Source organism: Misgurnus anguillicaudatus, chromosome 2 (genome assembly GCF_027580225.2).
Source record: "Misgurnus anguillicaudatus chromosome 2, ASM2758022v2, whole genome shotgun sequence".
NCBI classification, from domain to species: Eukaryota; Metazoa; Chordata; class Actinopteri; order Cypriniformes; family Cobitidae; genus Misgurnus; species Misgurnus anguillicaudatus.
In genome coordinates, this window is record NC_073338.2 from 46,445,053 (window position 1) to 46,463,509 (window position 18,457).

The following is an 18,457-nucleotide window of genomic DNA, read 5'->3' on the forward strand; positions in this document are numbered from 1 at the left end:
ATTAAAATATTTGCTTTTTAATTAATTATTTCGTTTTAAAAGCAACTTTTGTGCAAAACTAACTAAATAATCAGAAAGCAGCTGCAGAAGTCTGTGTGTAATATACATACTATGCTTATTGTTGTCTCTTAAAGCACGCTCCATCTTCGCTTTAAATGTCGCTTCTATAAATCACTTTGGATTTAAGTGTCTATTAAAAAATACATGTGTAAGTATAAACTTAAAGGGATAGTTCACACAAAAATGAAAATTCTCTCATCATTTACTGACCCTCATGTTGTTACAAACCTGTATAAATTCTTTGTTCTGATTAAAATTAAGAGGGATATTTTGAGAAATGTTTGTAACCCAACCGTTCATAAGTCCCATTCACTTCCATAGTATTCTTTTCCTACTGTGGAACTGAATGGGGATCGTGAACGGTTTGGATGCAAACTTTCCCTTTAATTTCTACAGTCTATAAAGTTGACTGCATTATCTAGCTGGGTTGTAAATCTGTCATGCGTCACTAGAGGGCGCACTATAAAGTTACAGTACAGTAGTGACATAATGTAACTTTCAGCTGTCATAACACTTGAGAAGTCTAGTTGAGAAGAAACGACAGAGCAAATGTCTCTCTACAGGAATATAGTGTGGTTTATTAAGGGAATGCGGGAGTATACAAGGTAAAGGTCTCTATTTGATACAAAATTAACTTTTTTGTTGCACGAGTTTCTTTCATTTCAGTTAACTTTTGTGTTCGCAGATGTTTAGTGCACTCTGTTTGCAAATTATTTGTTTCTAAAATCAAGTATGTGTTATTGCTTCAATCGTTGCATTTACTAAAACTCATTTTTGTTTGAACGAACACTTGGTGCCTACTCAGAAATGTTAGAAATCACAGCCTTCATGTGTCCTGGCAAGCCAAATGTTGTTAGTTTTAGTGGTCTGCTTAATAAATGTTGCTTTTGTAGTCCACCAAGTCATGTTCTTTGATACGCATTCATCCAAGATCTGGGTTTAAGGTGAGTCATCATCCCATTACAACAATGGGTCCTATTGAGACCCCTGCTGCTTACCCAAGTGCCTTGTCATTGCACACAGAAGATCCTTTGGCCCCTGATCAGGGCCTCTGTGTTAGGAGGAGCAGTGTCTCCGTGTGCAGAGGTCATCCAACAATTCAGAATTGTGTTAAAACACACAAAAGTCCAGCTCAAAATAAAGGCCATGTTTCTGAAACAAGCATTTGATTTGTTTTTTGGATGTTTTGAACAGGTCTGGATTTGAGAATGCCAGTAAGAGCTTTGCAGTAAAGGACCTCGAAGTGTCCATGGTGGGACGCTGCTTCATGATCACAGGAGCTAACAGTGGAATAGGGAAGGCGACGGCCATGGCGATAGCCAAAAAAGGTTTGCACTATAATTGCATAAATACTCAGTTTCACCACTAGTTTTACCAATATGGACTACGTTCAGAATGGTATGTTATATATGAAGAGTTTGGTTCCATTTTTTTTTTTTAAATGTTAGTTACCACCAATATCAGTATTATCAGGTCAGTATTAAAAAGTAAATTCTTCATTTTAAGCAAAATTCCATTTCCGCCGTGTTATTCTGTCACCTTTTCTCCATTTTTTCCCAAAACGCGATAAACACCACTCCTCATTCTATGCAGAATCCAATAAATCTGCTTAACCAATCAGAGCGCACCATTGCACGCATCGTAAACAACAATGGCGGTGCTTTGAATACACAGGGAATCCTAGTTTTCCTAATCTACTTTGTACTTTGTGATCAACAAACAAACAAAAACAAAATAATACTTTTGATTGCATTGATAAACCTGTGGTGGTTTTCTGTGGTGGGGAAGAAACGTAAGCCATCAAAATCTAATAATTTAGATTCTCGGGCAAAGGAAAAATGCCGGCTGTTGCTAATTTCTTACACGAAAACATTGAGTTTCTGTCATGCTTGACCCCAGATGATCTTATGAAATACTTTACATTATTTTACTCAAAGTCAACGAAAATCGAGCAGGACTAAAACATTTTACAGCTAATCGCTGTCAAAAAGTTCAGAGACGACGTCCCAAAGATCACAGCAACAATGACAGTGTTCTTAATAACAATGTAAGTTTTTTTGATTAATGCCATTAATGTTGTTTTTAATCAGTGTATACCACTAGTCAATTAAATGAATATAACATGGCAAAGATGAATGCACATTTATATATTGATTTAATAGATTTATAGCATTTTGGGGAAAAAATGCGGAAAAATAATCAGTTTTTATAATAAATCTTTGAAAATCTAATTATGGATTAGAATTTTTAATGTTATTATACTTTATTACACGGCTCTCTGGAATGCTTGATTCTGATTGGTCAGTTGAGACATTTGCAGGTTCGTTCTTTTCAAATAATAACCGCTCCAAAGTAATAACGCATAGCCGGTACTACTTGTACGAGTAAAATCGCTCCGCGTCAATAAAGATCAATAAAGATTACTGTTTGGCGCCATCTTGTGACAAACACTGAACAACCACGACAAGACATAGAGAGCTTACTGAGACTGAACTTGACAAAATAGAGCATGCCAGCTACGAAGCCAACACAAAAAAATACAGAATGGGCATTAAAACTTCTCAAAGACTGGCTAAAAGAGAAAAAATGGAGACAGACAAGTATGAAGCAGAGGATCTTAATAAGGTATTACGATCATTTTATGCATCTGTGCAAAGTTTCACGGAAGGATAAAAATGTTAATTTAAAACAAATATGCCAATAAAATGTTTCAAGTTCATATTCATGTCCGTTTTTTTTCTTATGTGACAAGTAGCCATGTAATAAGCGGGATAATGTAGAGGCAGCCAGTAGTTATCGGGAAATAAGCCCCTTCAGTGTGATACCTGATCACACTGTCGGGGCTTATTTCCCGATAACTACCGGCTGCCTCTACATTATCCCTTACATGTATAAAGATGTGTAAAGATACTATGTAAAAGTTTGTAACAGAAAATAGTGTATTTCATCTTGTCACTTTCTTGGTATAGAAATATATAAATGGATTTATTGCGTTTTGGAACAAAACTCTTCATATATATATATATATTCATATTTATTTGTCAGTCTGTACCCATCTAGCAGAATTTAGCAGAATTATAATAATGAGACAATAAATCTGGGTTTATGAATACTTGGTCTGATTTTAGTAAACAAAACTGTGTGAAAGGACACTGTTGAGTAAGCATTGATAAATCATTGCCAAGTAGAGTGATTTGTGTATTTTGAATGTTGTAAAAAGACAAAAATAAATACATTTGAGAAAAGTATAGGAAAGGCTGGGGCAAGTTGTCACACTTTACTCCTATGAATATTTCTGTGTGTGTTTATTTTCTGTGTATGTTTTGGCTGGGTGAACTAAGACAGACACAGTGACTGTGGCATTAGACCTTAAAGAGGCGTTTACTTAAAGTAAATAGGGAATTAAAGTTTCCCATAAAATAAAATAGTGTCCAAGTGAAAGGTGTCCTCATGTTGAGAAGAGAGTGAATGAATGAGTTTGATGGGAATGAATGAGCCAACCCTAGCTCACGATGAATTCGTACTAATTTGCACGATTTAACCAAGTGGCTAAATCGTCAAAATCATACAAGCTGGCTCGTAGGAAATCGTACAATTTGTTTGAGACTGATATCACGGAAAGTAGTCACAAAATTTTTTATTAATTTATTTGTGTCCATGGCATGAAATTCAGCTTTTTTCTTTGTTTTTTCGTGTCAGTCACAAAAATGTCTAGGTTTTCGTGTCTGTGGCACGACTTCCTTTTTTGTGTCATTTTATGTATTGTTTTCTCTTTTTTTCTTTTTTCTTACCATTGTCGCTTGGGGTTAGGTTTAGAATCACTTTTTGTTACATTTTTAGACATCCTAACCCAAACCCCAACCCCAAGCAACAATGTTTTAAAAATAGAAAAAAAGAGAAAACAATACATAAAATGACACGAAAAGGAAAGTTGTGCCATGGACACGGAAAAATATTTATAAAAATTTGTGCGAGTGACACGAAAAAGACATTTGTGTTCAAGGCATGAAAAAGCTGAATCTCGTGCAATGGACACGAAAAAAATCAATCAAATTTTTTGTTATAACACAACTTTCCGTGAGATCATGTTGCTTTTTCGTTCCGTTTTGTCTAAGGTGGCACCGTTCATATGATCTGCCGAAATAAAGCGAGAGCAGACAGAGCAAAAGACGAAATCATCTCAGCCTCTGGAAATACTGTGAGAAACTCTTAGCATCATATCATTAGTTTACAGTAGTGCTTAAACAACTGAAAACAGCTAAGTTATGGTATCTATTACAGGAGATTTATGTCCATGTGTTGGATCTGTCAGAGACGGGAAAGGTTTGGGAGTTTGCAGAGGCCTTTAAGAAGGATCACCCTTCCCTCAATGTTCTGGTATTAGCATCATTCCTCACCATATTAAACAATATGTCATTATTCAGCTAATTGTCACAGGACAGATAAAGAAATATGCCATTTTTTTTCCCTTCACACCAACCTCAGATCAATAATGCCGGATGTATGGTGAATCAGAAAGAAATGAACTCTGATGGACTGGAGAAAAACTTTGCCACTAATACTCTTGGTAAGACACAAATAAAGGAATTATTCTCAATGTTTATCTAAAACTGTCAAATTGTCAGAAATTTGTATAAGGGCAAAAACATAATTGTCAATATGCCATTAAGCAGATGCTACTATCCAAATTGTAGTATCAATCCTTGGAGGTTCAGTGTAGTTTGCCAAATATTATTAATAATAATAATAGGATAAGCTTAAAATTATTACATGTGGTCCCTGTCATGTGTGGGAAGACAGAACCCAAGTGCAGACAGCTCCCAACCAAAAGACTTTTATTATATAACAAAAACACCCTCGAGGGGGTAAAACAAAGACAATAATCCAAATGAATAACATAACATGACACTAAACAGGGCAGGATGAGACAAAACATGCACACGACATCATCATAAGATGAACAATGATCCAGCACGAGACAGCAGACACAAGGGCATTAAATAGGGGAGAACTAAACTAGGGAACGTGGACACACAGGTGAAGGGAGTTAACTAATAATGAATAATTAACAAGGAAACGAGGGGCAGGGTCAAGACTTAAGACAGGAGAGCACGAGGTTCACAAACACAAAACACAGGCCACGTGACTCTCCACACAAAACAAGACAACAGTGAGGGCTGCCATGATCCTGTCACATGAAACACATAAGACATACAAGGCTAACAGGATCATGACAGTAGGCCCCGCTTAACGGACGCCTCCTGGCGTCCCCAGGAAACAGGTACACAAGAATAACACATGACAATAAAAAGTCAACAAGGCAAGACAGTGCCAGGGATCCGGACCCCCAAGACAAGAAGTGGGACTCCAGTCTCCGCAAGGAGGTGGGCACAGGATCCCACGCCGCTCTAGGCTCACCAGCCAACCATGCCCCCGCGGGGCTCGCCAACCAGGAACACGCCTGCAGAGCTCGCCGAACAGACACGCACCTGCGGGGCTCACAGACCGGGAACACTCCCGCGGAGCTCGCCGACCGGGAACAGGCACCCGGAACTCTCCCTCCAAAAAGCCGGCACTCGCGGCACGCCGTCTGGGAAGCAGGAACTCCTCCTTAGCTCCCCAACCAGAACCGGCACCAAAACAGCCATCCCGGAGCAGGAACCCACGGCTAACAGTCCCGGGACGCGTGCCCGCGTTCTTACCGCCCAAGATCTCGCGACTCCCTGAACAGGAACGCCTTCTTGCAGTCCTCCCTCCAGGGACCCGCGGCTCACCGACCAGGAACACGGGCCTCACGTCTCGCCGCCATGGCTCACCATACCGGGACACGGAAACCAAACAAGACGACACCAGATGACAGGAACACACTTGACGGACGCGAAACTAAACTTGGTAAACAAAACGAAAACAGAGCTGTCTGCTGGGTTCTAGAATGGCTGGATCATTCTGTCATGTGTGGGAAGACAGAACCCAAGTGCAGACAGCTCCCAACCAAAAGACTTTTATTATATAACAAAAACACCCTCGAGGGGGTAAAACAAAGACAATAATCCAAATGAATAACATAACATGACACTAAACAGGGCAGGATGAGACAAAACATGAACACACGACATCATCATAAGATGAACAATGATCCAGCACAAGACAGCAGACACAAGGGCATTAAATAGGGGAGAACTAAACTAGGGAACGAGGACACACAGGTGAAGGGCGTTAACTAATAATGAATAATTAACAAGGAAACGAGGGGGCGGGGTCAAGACTTAAGACAGGAGAGCACGAGGCACACAAAACACAGGCCACGTGACTCTCCACACAAAACAAGACAACAGTGAGGGCTGCCATGATCCTGTCACATGAAACACATAAGACATACAAGGCTAACAGGATCATGACAGTCCCTCACAGTCATGAACATCTGGTTAAATCCTCAATGTAGGTATGATTACTGTCCTTCTTTACAATGAAAAACATTAATCTTAAAAAGGGTTTGTTTATCTTGTCAGTACAAAAATCAACCCAATGGCAGAATAAACCTCCCTCGCTTTCTCTCTTTCTTTCTTTCTCTCCTTGCAGGTGTTTATATTCTGACTAAATGTTTGATCCCACTGTTGGAGAAAAGCAGAGACCCACGAGTTGTGAGTGAAAAACATTGAACGCTTTACAATCTGAGGAATGACTTTCATTCGCACAGATAATATAATTCATTAAATCTCTTTATGGCATTGAAACTGTTCTTGTGTGTTTCCATTACCTGTGATAGATTTGTTTATATTTCTTATGACAGTAATGCGTATGGAGGTCGCTGGTTCTGTCTTGTGTTATACATATTTTAAAGTTTAGTGGTTGTCTTGGAGAGATTTATGTTGATGTCTCTGGTAGATTACGGTGTCGTCTGGAGGAATGCTGGTGCAAAAACTCAACGTAGAGGATTTACAAACAGAGAGAGCTCAGTTTGACGGTACCATGGTATACGCACAGAACAAGGTATCCAGACAATTAATACCCTGTTTATGAAAGTCTTTCAGAACTCACAAAAGTTTGACACAGCAACACGCTTACAACCACCCTGACAACCACCAACACTCCAGTATTGTATGTTATGCCAAAGTTATTGGATATAACAAGATTGAGTACTAACTCAACATGATCTCACGAAAAGTCTTGTTATAGTCACGCAAAATGTTATTAATTTATTCGTGTCCATGGCATGAAATTCAGCTTTTTTCGTGCCTTGAGCATGAATGTCGTTTTTGTAAAATTTGCACGAATTTCTAAATACTTTTTCGTGTCTGTGCGGTACAACTTTCTTTTTCGTATCATTTTATGTATTTCTTTCTCATTTTCCCTCTATTTTTAAATCGTTGTCGCTTGGGGTTAGATTTGGGGTTTAAGTTAGGATGCAATTTTATGGATTGGTTTCTACTTGTTTTTCTTCCGTTTTTAAAACTATTGTTGGGGTTTGGGTAAGTATGTCTAAAAATGTAACAGAAAGTGATTCTAACCCCAACCCCAAGCAACAATAGTAAGAAAATGAGAAAACTAAGAGAAAACAATATATAATATGAAACGAAAAGAAAGTTGTGCAACAGACACGAAAAACTATTAATAGAAATTTGATAGAGTTTCACGAAAAATACATTCGTGCTCAAGGCATGAAAAAAAGCTGAATTTCGTGCCATGGACACGATTAAACTAATAAAATTTTTCGTGACTATAACACAACTTTCGGTGAGATCAGTTTGTCTTAACTATGGGGGACAATGCAATGCTCAATATGGGCACCCTGTATGTCCCGCCTTCCAGTTAAAAGAACCAATCATTGATTGATAAAATCTAATATTTATTTGGGGGCGGGGCTGTGGACAGCATCACGTGAGGCACCTGACAACCTGTTGGTACAGTTGAAATATGTTGTTTAATTGTGATTTTAGCATGCGATTGTAAAGATATATGTCTTTCCCCATTCAAGTAAATAGGACTTTAGTCGTGCATGACTGAAATAACTGCCTGGAGGCGTTGCAAATATGACCATTTACTTTTCCCCAAAGGGACTTGTTATGTTGTTTCTTTACATGAAAAGTAACACAGTATTACCATGAAAATATACAAGGTAAACATGTAGTAATCCTTTTTTTTTTTTACAGTATGGTACGACTGTTTTTGAGAGCATCAAATTAGGACATCTTGTAGTAATGTTTAGCACCATCAAAAACAAGTAGCATAGTTTTACCATTTGATGCCATTACTGCACCATAACAGAACTGGACTAAACTTAAAGGGGTCATATCACGAAAATCTGACTTTTTCCTTGTTTAAGTACTATAACTGGGTCTCCAATTACTTTTTTAGCCTAGAAAACATGAATAAAACACTTCAGTAACTTTGTTTTGGTAAACCATTCATGTGAGCATGAAAAAATTTGAAAAATTAGGTCGTTCAGATTTTACCTGTTTTGTGAGGTAGGTAGCAAGACAAATTACAAAAATACCGCCCCTTAATCTGCACTATCCAACCACAACATTGCCATTTAGTAAAGAGAGAAAGAGAGAGAAAAGATCACTGACAGCACAATTGAGTTTCAATTGCAACAAACCACCATTATGGTGATCAGTGTTTGCATTTCACCCACTCATTTGCATTTTAAAGGACACACCCGAAAATGGCACAATTTTTCTCAGGGCTACAAAGTGGCAATTTTAACATGCTATAATAAATTATCTGTGGAGTATTTTGAGATAAAACTTCACATACGCACTCTGGGTACACCAAAGACTTCATAATATTAATATAAAAATTCATAATATGACCCCTTTAACTTGCGGCCTTTATTTGTTTAATGGTTTGGAGAGTCTAAACTGAACCCTGGAAGAAATACAGTCAAGAATAACAAATGTTTTGGTTTCCTAAAGACGAGAGGAGATTGAGATTATCAATCATTTATGGATCATATGTGAAGGGTTTGTTAGCCGATCTGTAGTTAAGATTGTTTACATTATATAGTACACATTTTGCACAGTATTGTTAACTCAGTGTAGAAATGTACTACTCTTAAAGGGACAGTAAGTAGGATTTTGCTCCATCTAGTGGTGAAATTGTATTTTGCATTCAAACGAAAAGTGCTCTCTAGTGCCTCGCTTTTCCAAATGCGTGTTGCAACTACGGTAGCCGTTATGTACTCACTGATCTCCTTGTCTGTTTCAGCTAGTTCACATGTTTTGAATGAAAACGCGTTGTGGAAATGCGTTGTTAGGCTAGTGCTCTTTGTCCCTCTCTGCTTTTATAGTTTATCAGTATGGCGGAACGACATGGAAGCCTCCTTGGACTTACCCGTTCAATGCAAGTAAAGAGAAGAAATTTTAAGCTTACAAAGAAAAGTCAGATCACTGGCAGAGGTCATTTGACACCAACGAGGACATATTTATGAATAAAGACATTGATTTTGATTAATAAAACACTTAATAATAATAATGCATTTTATTTATGGGCGCCTTTCTCAACACTCAAGGTCACCTTACAAAATCAACAATAAAACACGCGTTATTGATAATTTGCGGAAGTTTACCGGATGTTACGTTTGTTCCACGAAAGCCATTTTTTTATGTTGTTACTGCTAAAACCGTCTATAATGGATCAAGCAGGTACTTAAGAATATTAATGTATTGGTTATCTAACAGTACAAAAAGCACCATGGTATTACCATCAGATACCTTTACTGAACCATGGCACTAGAAAAACACTTTAAGCATTCACTTATCAGTTAATTTGCAAGATTTCCCACAAGATTATGGTTTAAAGATGTTTTATTCATGAAACGGTAGGGAAATCAGCAATGTGTATTAAACTGAGATGAGCAGGGTTACCTTAAACTCAGCTGTTGCCAAGCAACAGGTGACACAGAGTACAGCTGCACCAATTTCTCCATTAAACAGCATCTGACGCCGTAATGGCCGTGACCTTTTACTAAACACTCATTTTGTGTATGTGTGTGTGTCTTCACAGAGACAGCAGGTTGTAATGACAGAGTTTTGGGCAGAAGAAAATCCCAGAATTCATTTCTCTGTAATGCACCCTGGGTGGGCAGACACACCAGGTATTGATCATGTCAACCAACAAATCATAAAATTACTGTTTATTTGTACGTAGCACAGTGATTATGAATTGGTTTAATGAATTTGTTGACAATACTTCAAGTGTAAATATTTGTATTAGTGGGGGCTCAAAGGTAAAGTACTATGCATGGTTGTTTCAACACATGGTTGGGTCACCACTGATTTAAACGAATCTGGAAAATGTCCATATTGACTCAATCATGGGTTGAAACGACGCAGGAATTTCGGAAATAAAAGCTGTCACTGCGGCAGCAGTACCCTTTAAAACGTCCTAATATGTACAATTTAGGTACAAATTTGGTACTAATATGCACTTTTTTAAGGTACAAAGGTGTATTTTTAAAAGGGTACTGCCCCAGTGACAGTTTTTGTACCTATTTCAGTATCACTCGATTTTCCATTGAATAAAATGATTCACTGAATTTAATCAATTTTTTAAAGGTAAGTGGTTGCAATCAATTTATTTAAGCGACATTTAAACAAAACTTTTATATTTTATTTTACTTTACTAATCTTTTTTGTTTAAATGTAGCTTAAATAAATTGATTGCAACCACTTACCTTAAAAAATTTATTAAATCATTTTTTCAGTGTGTGGGGCCTGACCTTTAAGAATTTAAATGTTTCCTAAAGTGTTTAAATCCAATTGAGTGTATGTAGTGTACTTTTTTCCCAGGAGCGCATACTCTTTAAAACAGTCCTTACTATAGCATATTTATGCATAAAGTGACTTACAGTGCATTAAAGCTATATATTGTTTCAGTATATGTATACCATGGGAATCGAAACCACGACCTTTGCTTTATCAATTGAGCTACAGGAAGAGATGGTTGAATGTAAATATATGCATTTTAAGCTAAAGGCTGTTTTCCTGATTCACTTTTTATTACTAAACATAGTCATTTGTGTTAAGATTGCATTTGTTAACTATATTAGTTTACATGTCATGATGAACAACTCAATATTATTGTATAGTGTAAAGCATTTTTTATTGTTACAAATGTAAAATGTTTGGTTAATTTTTAAATTTTTAATGCATTTTTGTATGTGACAATATTAAATTGAACCAAGTAATTATTATTTGTAACTAGTTTTTTTGTAAAGCAGAATTGACAGTAAATGTAAGCTTTCACCAAACTTAATTAAAGACGCATTGATGATCTTGTGTCAAGCTCGTGATGACTTCTTATCTCTTTACTCAGCGGTTGCCACGGCGATGCCTCAGTTTCATCAGATGATGCGAGAGCGTCTGCGTACAGCGGAGGAGGGAGCAGACACGGTCATCTGGCTCGCTGTCTCACACGCAGCCACTGCGTTTCCCAGTGGCCTTTTCTTCCAAGGTGACTATAAAGTGTGCTTTGATATGTTTAAGATAGCAATATTACAGACACTGTTTTTGCAGTTATGCAGTATGCTGAACACAAATATTAATTTATTAATTTAAAAGTGCTGTACAATAAACAATACATTATGAATAAATCGATTGAGCAAAACTAATCATGTATTACTCATCATGTATTTTTAAAGGGGCCATGGCATGAAAATGTGACCTTTTCCATGTTTAAGTGCTATGATTGGGTCCCCAGGGCTTCTATCAGCCTAGAAAATGTAAAAAAGATCAATCCAATAACTTAGTTTTGGTAAACCATTCTCTACAAGCACATGAAAAAAATAGGTAGTTGAAATTTGGCTCTCCTTATGATGTCATAAGGAGCTCTTATTATAATAATACCGCCCCTTAATCTGCACTATCCAACCACAGCACTGCCATTTAGTGCAGAGAAAAGCACAATTGAGTTTTAATTGCAACAAACCACCATCATTGTGATCAGTGTTTGAATTTCCTCAGCTCATTTGCATTTTAAAGGACACACCCAAAACGGCACATTTTTGCTCACACCTAAAGTGGCAATTTTAACATTCTATAATAAATTATTTATATGGTCTTTTGAGCTAAAACTTCACATATGTGCTCTGGGGACACCAAAGATTTATTTGACATCTTAAAAAAGTCTTGTGCCATGGCCCCTTTAAGACAACCAGGTAACTTACTTAAAAGGGGTCATATTATGAGATTTTTTAAATAAGTCTTCGGTGTCCCCAGAGAACACGTGTTTTAGCTCAAAACACCCCACAGAAAATGTATTATAGCATGTTAAAATTGCCACTTTGTAGGTGCAAGCAAGTGCTGTTTTTGGGTGTGTCATTTAAAATGCAAATGAGCTGATGACATGCAAACACTGATCACCATAATGGTGGACTTGAAATTCAATTGTTCTGTCAATGTTTTTTTCTCTTTCTCTCTGCACTAAATGGGAGTGGTGTGGTTGGATAGTGCAGATTAAGGGGTGGTATTAATTATTGTAATAAGACTTGATACCTATGCCACAAAACAGGCAAAATCCGAATGACCTAATTTTTCACATGTTTGCAGAGAATAGTTTACCTAGGTAAACTAATGGCTCTTTTCCATTTCATAGTACCCCACGATTTGGGTCGGGTCAGCTTATTTTTTGGGGCTTTTCCACTGGGTGCCCCAATACTTTTTTAGTATCACTTCGGGGGTTCCAAGCAAGCCAAGCTGATACAAAAACGTGACGTGAATACACTGTAGATCACTGATTGGTCTGAGAGAATCGTCACTACCAGCGTCATCTCTATAATGTAAAAGATTAGCTTTACCTTCGTGCTAGCTTGTGCTTTAAACCTGTTGTCATCTGTGCTTTGCTGTATTTTTCCAAACTCCCTTTAGCGATGAAAAACAACCACAGAGAATCCGGAACAGCACACCATTTTTTTTCCAGACTTGCAGTTTGGCGGCACATTCGCGACGAGCACGTCCACATATATTCTTAAATGCAACTTAAGTTACTGGGTTCTTCTTTTTTACATTTTCTAGGTTGATAGAAGCACTGGGGACCCAATTATAGCACTTAAACTTGAAGAAAGTCTGATTTTCACGCTATAACCCCTTTAAGTTGAACCAACAAATCGTTTTTTGCAATGTAGTGTTATACAGTTTCGTTTGTTTCAGATCGGAAGCCAGTTTCAACCCACCTGCCACTTGCCTGGACGCACAGCTCGCAGCATGAAGTCAAAAAGTTCATGGGCCAGTTGGAGACTTTGGCAAAAGCGGTCAAACCTTCAGAGGCCGTCGTCACATCTAGTGATACCTAAAGAAACTATAAGATGTTTTAAGTTTTAATATATAAAAAAAAACATAAAACTGAGAAAGCAATAATCAGCATGTGAAGCAAAACTTTAACATTCAAGCTAGCATACAGAGTTTCTTTTTTGAAGTTTCTGGAAAAGCAAATTTGAAGTCAGCTTAAACCAATTTTATTGAGAACATTATTTAGATTTATGCATTCCGGAGACACTTTTATCCAAAGCAACTAACAGTGTATAAATGCAAGGTATACATTTTAATCAGTTTGTGTGTCCACTGAATTCAAACCCATGACTTTTTGCATTGCAACACAACACTGACTCTGTTCTCGCTTTCTCTTTGAGTAGATTACAAGTCTCTCCAATCTACTAACACCTTAAAACAAATCAATTGTGTTTTTATTAGCCAGTCATTGTCAAACATGAATCACAGGATCTGTGATTTTACCTCTTGGGCCTTTTGACTGCAATGCTTTTGTTATAAATTGAAAAAAAAATAAACTCCAAATAACTAACAAGCTTCAGGTTGGTTCTTTAAAAGGATAATAAAAGCATGCACCTGTGACACTGCGTCATCATTTCTACGTGAGCGTGCATCTCCCAGAGGTCATCTGTGCCAGGATGAAATGCAAATAAAGCTTTAATTTACCACGCTGGTAGATAATTCATCACGCTCACAGTACGCATTATAATACTCTTGCCTCAACAAACCTCAAAATAAATCATCTTCATAAAACCATGTTAACACAAGCATTTCATGTGGAACAGTTCACACACATATGGGTGATTATATTTTTGCACATATACATATGGTGCCCAAAGATATTTTTTTAATATTTATATTTTTAATTATTTTAATAATTTGGTACTCATTATCATGAATCAGAAGACGTTACAGACCATAACAATACATTTTCTGTAAAAAGTGTCTTGTATATCTGAAAATCCTGATTACGGTTACTGTACTGTTGAGTAATAGTGTTGACAGTATGTAACAGAGACAGATACTACATGACTGTCAACACTGTTACTCAACCTTATTTAATGTGACCCTGGAGCACAAAACCAGTCCCAAGTCACATGACAAAAATTGTAACAATAGCCAATAATACATCGTATGGGTCAAAATTAGAGATTTTTCCAATGCCAAAAATCATTAGGATATTAAGATAATGTTCCATGTAGATATTTTGTAAATTTTATACGGAAAATATATTTATCATTGGTATTTATCATTAGTAATACGTGTTTCTAAGGACTTCATTTGGACAACTTTAAAGATGTCATAGAATGTAAACTGTATTTACGTAGTCATGGATGAATAATAAGATCTCTGTACATGGTAATGAATATCGTAATCCTCAAACACGATTGTTTCCTCCTTATTTAAACCTTGTAAATGCAAAAGACTGCTGGAAAACAGACCAATCTCATGACATTACAGTCAAGATGTATGCCCCAACCATAGACTGTAAAAAAGATGGACGTAGTGTCCTTGACGTCACCAATAGGTTTCTGAAGATCGTTTTTGAAGCTTAATGTAGGCGGTGCCTGCCGTCGCCATCTTGGCCGCGCGTCACTGCGCATCACTCGCGGATATCCGAAAACGGGTAAAGAGGCAGGATGTGGGTGAAGCTGAGGTGGCTGGTTGCTGAAACCACGCCCCCCTAGCTCGACTCTGGTGACCGCAGTGGCAGTTCACCAATCACTCAAGTGACCACGCCCCTAAATACGCAGAACTTTAAGGCTTAATATAATTTAAACGGATGCGTTACAAAAAAAATCACCCCCTCACAGTTGTCATGAAGGGAAAACTTCTATTATAAAGACCCTAAACAATAAAAATAAAGCTATAAAGACCCAAAACAATTTTTGTACCAGGCTGTAAACATATTATTTAATTAATATTTTAACATGGGGGGTCTATAGGAATTGACTCCCTTTTGAATCCCCTAGTGGCCAGTCGATGAATTGCTGTTTTAACCACTTCCGTATTGGCTTTATCAGAGAGATTGGAAGTTTGCCCCTCGGCCCCAACATTAAATTACCAGTTGTCATGAAGGGAAAACTTAGCTATAAAGACCCCAAAATTTTTTGTACCAGGCTGTAAACATATTATTTAATTAATATTTTAACATGGGGGGTCTATGGGAATTGACTCCCTTTTGAATCCCCTAGTGGCCAGTCGATGAATTGCTGTTTTAATCACTTCCGTATTGGCTTTATCAGAGAGATTGGAAGTTTGCCCCTCGGCCCCAACATTAAATTACAATGTTGTTACAATTCTAAAAACAAAGTAGTGACGGCTGATTTAGGGCTACATGCTAGTTAATGCTATATGCTAACGTTTAGACTGAAGTTCTTCTATTGACGTTACAGTTACGTTTTGCAGGTCCATGCTGAAAAATACAAACTTACTACTATGAAACATCCATTTACAATCTCCAATTAATTGGTTATTCCTCATATTCGAACTTCGTCTGATACGGACTCAAACATAAGGTCTGTTTACACACACAGAGAGCTACTGAAGGAGCTGCTCTGAGAAACAGCCAATCAGAGCAAAGGTCAACATTATTATTCATGACCCTTTCAAATAAGGTAATAATAGACCATTTTATTGTAAAGGGAAATTCTAGGGTTGTAAATGGACATGCAAAACCTCTCTGTATAATTTTTGCACTTACTAAAGCCACAAACCTTCTATGTAGATATCAGAAAACAATTTAACACATTATTTCAATGCATTCTTTGGCACCTTTAAAGGTGATTTTCTCAATTTTTTGATTTTTTGCACCCTTAGATTGCAGATTTTCTAATAGTTGTATCTCTGCCAAATATTGTCCTATTTAAAAATGGACACTTATGACTGGTTTTGTTGTCCAGGATCATATATCACAAGAACATACTGTGAAACAAAATAACATCAAACCCAAATGGTTTTTAACCTTTATTTCCTTCTTAGTAATGTTGTTACTCTCTTTTCATACAACCTTCAGTCCCGGAGCCTGCTGTGCAGATGCTCAACACTTTTAAGCTTTGCCCATTTATAAAAACAATCAAATTTTGCCCAAACCAGACCCACACATAATTCACGCTTGGCAGTAATGGCATTTCAGACCTTTAATGGCAGGAAATTGGAGATAGTGATGTACTCTGTAATTCTCTGAGTCATCTGGCTGCTTTTCATTTCACAAACCTCGAGAGTCACCTCGGACATCACGACTGAACATTCATTCGTTTAATAAACCCAGAACAAAACTAGTTTAGCATCCAATCCTTGGCAATAAAATGGCAAGCAGTTCGATATCAACATTTTTTTTTATTAGATTTTTTTTTGTCTTATTCCGTAGCCATGATTTGGCTGTTTTGTTAGGGTTTTTAATAATTTTGCTTTTTATACAGTATTGGAAAAAAACAACAACATGTGCAGTGCATTCACATTTCCCAAGGGATTCTTTTCATTTGATCTCTACCAGGGTAAAACAGTGAAGCTGGATCCATTCATAGCTGAGATTGAAAGTGATCTAATTAAAAATCATCTACAACACCGTATGCTTTATGATCTTGGTTTGCGCATTGAAATGAGATCCTCTACCCAGAGTCCGTCTTTTTAAAAAGGAACGTCCCAGTTCATGCGAAGAGCAGTCCAGAATCTTTCTTTTACCTTCCTTTGCTTTTCTCGTTCGTGCAGATCCACTACGCGACGTAAGTGTAAACTTTACGATCCTCCGGCGTTCGAGCCAAATATTCTCTTTCTATAAGTCCTTCAATTCGCTTTTTAATCACCACGGGGCTCGGCAAAAACCGCGCCCTCAGCTGCTGGGTCACCTGTCAGACAACCAAATATTCAGATATGAATCACAATTTAGGATTTACAATGCAACTAGTGAAAAAAAATAATCACCTCTGCCACCAAAACATTGTGCTGCATCTTCTTTCTGGATTTCATGATGCGTACGATTGCCGCCTCGATTTCATGCTTCCTGTCGTCGTCCACTTTCTGCCGCGTCTCCTTGCGTTCTGGATCCGACTCGCCCTGCTTAGCAGCAACTGCAGGTCACAGAAACACATTTTAATCCAAAGACTTTATGAACAGCTAAATTTCACTGTTAAAAGCTTTGTAAGTTTAAGCATGAAACGATTAGATAAGCATTCTGTTAAATAAGCAGAAGTAGCTGAAAAAAAAAACAGGCAAATAATAATTGAAAATGAGTTTCCAAGGGTCAACAGTGCCCCCTTGTGTCAGCACTATACCTGTTTGTATTTTGACTCTGTGCAGTTTGGAGGTAAACTGGTCGTTGACTGTAAACACGTGGCCGCTTTCGATCTCTTTACTCTTAGGCTCTTTCGTGAGCACACGCTGGGTGGGCTTCCCGCACGCGAGAGACTGCAGCCCCCGGACTAACTCCCTCTCAGGGATATCCGTCTCCTGCTGGATCTCCTCGAAGATCAGAGGACAACAGGAGTAAATGTTAGAATGGTCATACCGAATAATTTTATTTAAAAGAAAGACAATGCGGTGTGAAAGCTTTATTTTGGGTGCTGGGTAAATGCAGAAGGTTTGTACCTCGAAGGTAAATTTGTCTCTGTTGTTAAAAAGCATGAGAATGGTCATCTGGAAAGTTGAGACTTGCAGAATGTGCTTCCGTGTGTTTGACCCCGTTAGCAAAGCCCCTCCAACACCGACATCTGAGCCGTCCTCCTGCAGAAAATCATTCAATGTCAAATTATAAAGTGCAAATTGAATATTTAAGAGTCTCTTCCTGCACATAATCAAGGTTTTAATTTAACTCTTTAACTCTTTCCCCACCAGCATTTTTTAAAAAGTTGCCAGCCAGCATTTTTATAATTTTTTATAAAAGTTGAATGCCTTCTTGAAAATATTCTTCTTTAAATATATAAACGTACAATATACTCAGACCCTCTGCTTTCAAACAACAAGAAAAGTTTTATCCTATCTTTATTTGTTCTCTTTTATCACCTCTCAAATATGGGTAGGTTTCTTCAAAAATACCAAATTTTTAGCAAAATTGAAATAATTGCAATTTTGTTTATTTTTTAGAGATCAGATTTAGAGCAATGATCAAAACATACACAGTGTTTTGACTATTT

General features: G+C 37.5%; 2 protein-coding genes across 2 annotated transcripts in view; one reads left to right on the forward strand and one right to left on the reverse strand.

Moving 5' to 3' along the window:
- The first annotated feature begins 514 nt into the window (after positions 1-514).
- Positions 515-14,068, forward strand: dhrs12lb (dehydrogenase/reductase (SDR family) member 12-like b). The gene is made up of 10 exons (XM_055203502.2): positions 515-665; positions 1,255-1,388; positions 4,176-4,258; positions 4,342-4,437; positions 4,546-4,627; positions 6,640-6,701; positions 6,946-7,050; positions 10,066-10,156; positions 11,377-11,514; positions 13,209-14,068. The coding sequence occupies exons 1-10, from the start codon at positions 610-612 to the stop codon at positions 13,349-13,351; spliced, it is 990 nt and encodes a 329-aa protein (XP_055059477.1). The 5' UTR covers positions 515-609; the 3' UTR covers positions 13,352-14,068.
- A 2,576-nt stretch (positions 14,069-16,644) lies between these two features.
- The window catches only part of cul3a (cullin 3a), a 38,483-nt gene continuing 36,670 nt past the window's right edge, over positions 16,645-18,457 (reverse strand). The window contains exons 13-16 of the mRNA XM_073856739.1: positions 17,913-18,047; positions 17,600-17,786; positions 17,250-17,395; positions 16,645-17,173 (exon numbers count right to left, since the gene is read on the reverse strand). Of these exons, the coding sequence (XP_073712840.1) occupies positions 17,042-17,173; positions 17,250-17,395; positions 17,600-17,786; positions 17,913-18,047 (600 nt within the window). The 3' untranslated portion in view covers positions 16,645-17,041. The remainder of the gene's footprint in view (positions 17,174-17,249; positions 17,396-17,599; positions 17,787-17,912; positions 18,048-18,457) is intronic.

Bases quoted from the DNA above. Each gene is read 5' to 3' on its own strand.
- dhrs12lb (XM_055203502.2), top strand. From the start codon at position 610: ATGTCTCTCTACAGGAATATAGTGTGGTTTATTAAGGGAATGCGGGAG. The intron at 4,438-4,545 runs GTATTAGCATCA...CACCAACCTCAG, and splicing joins ACCCTTCCCTCAATGTTCTG to ATCAATAATGCCGGATGTAT. The intron at 6,702-6,945 runs GTGAGTGAAAAA...TGTCTCTGGTAG, and splicing joins AAAGCAGAGACCCACGAGTT to ATTACGGTGTCGTCTGGAGG.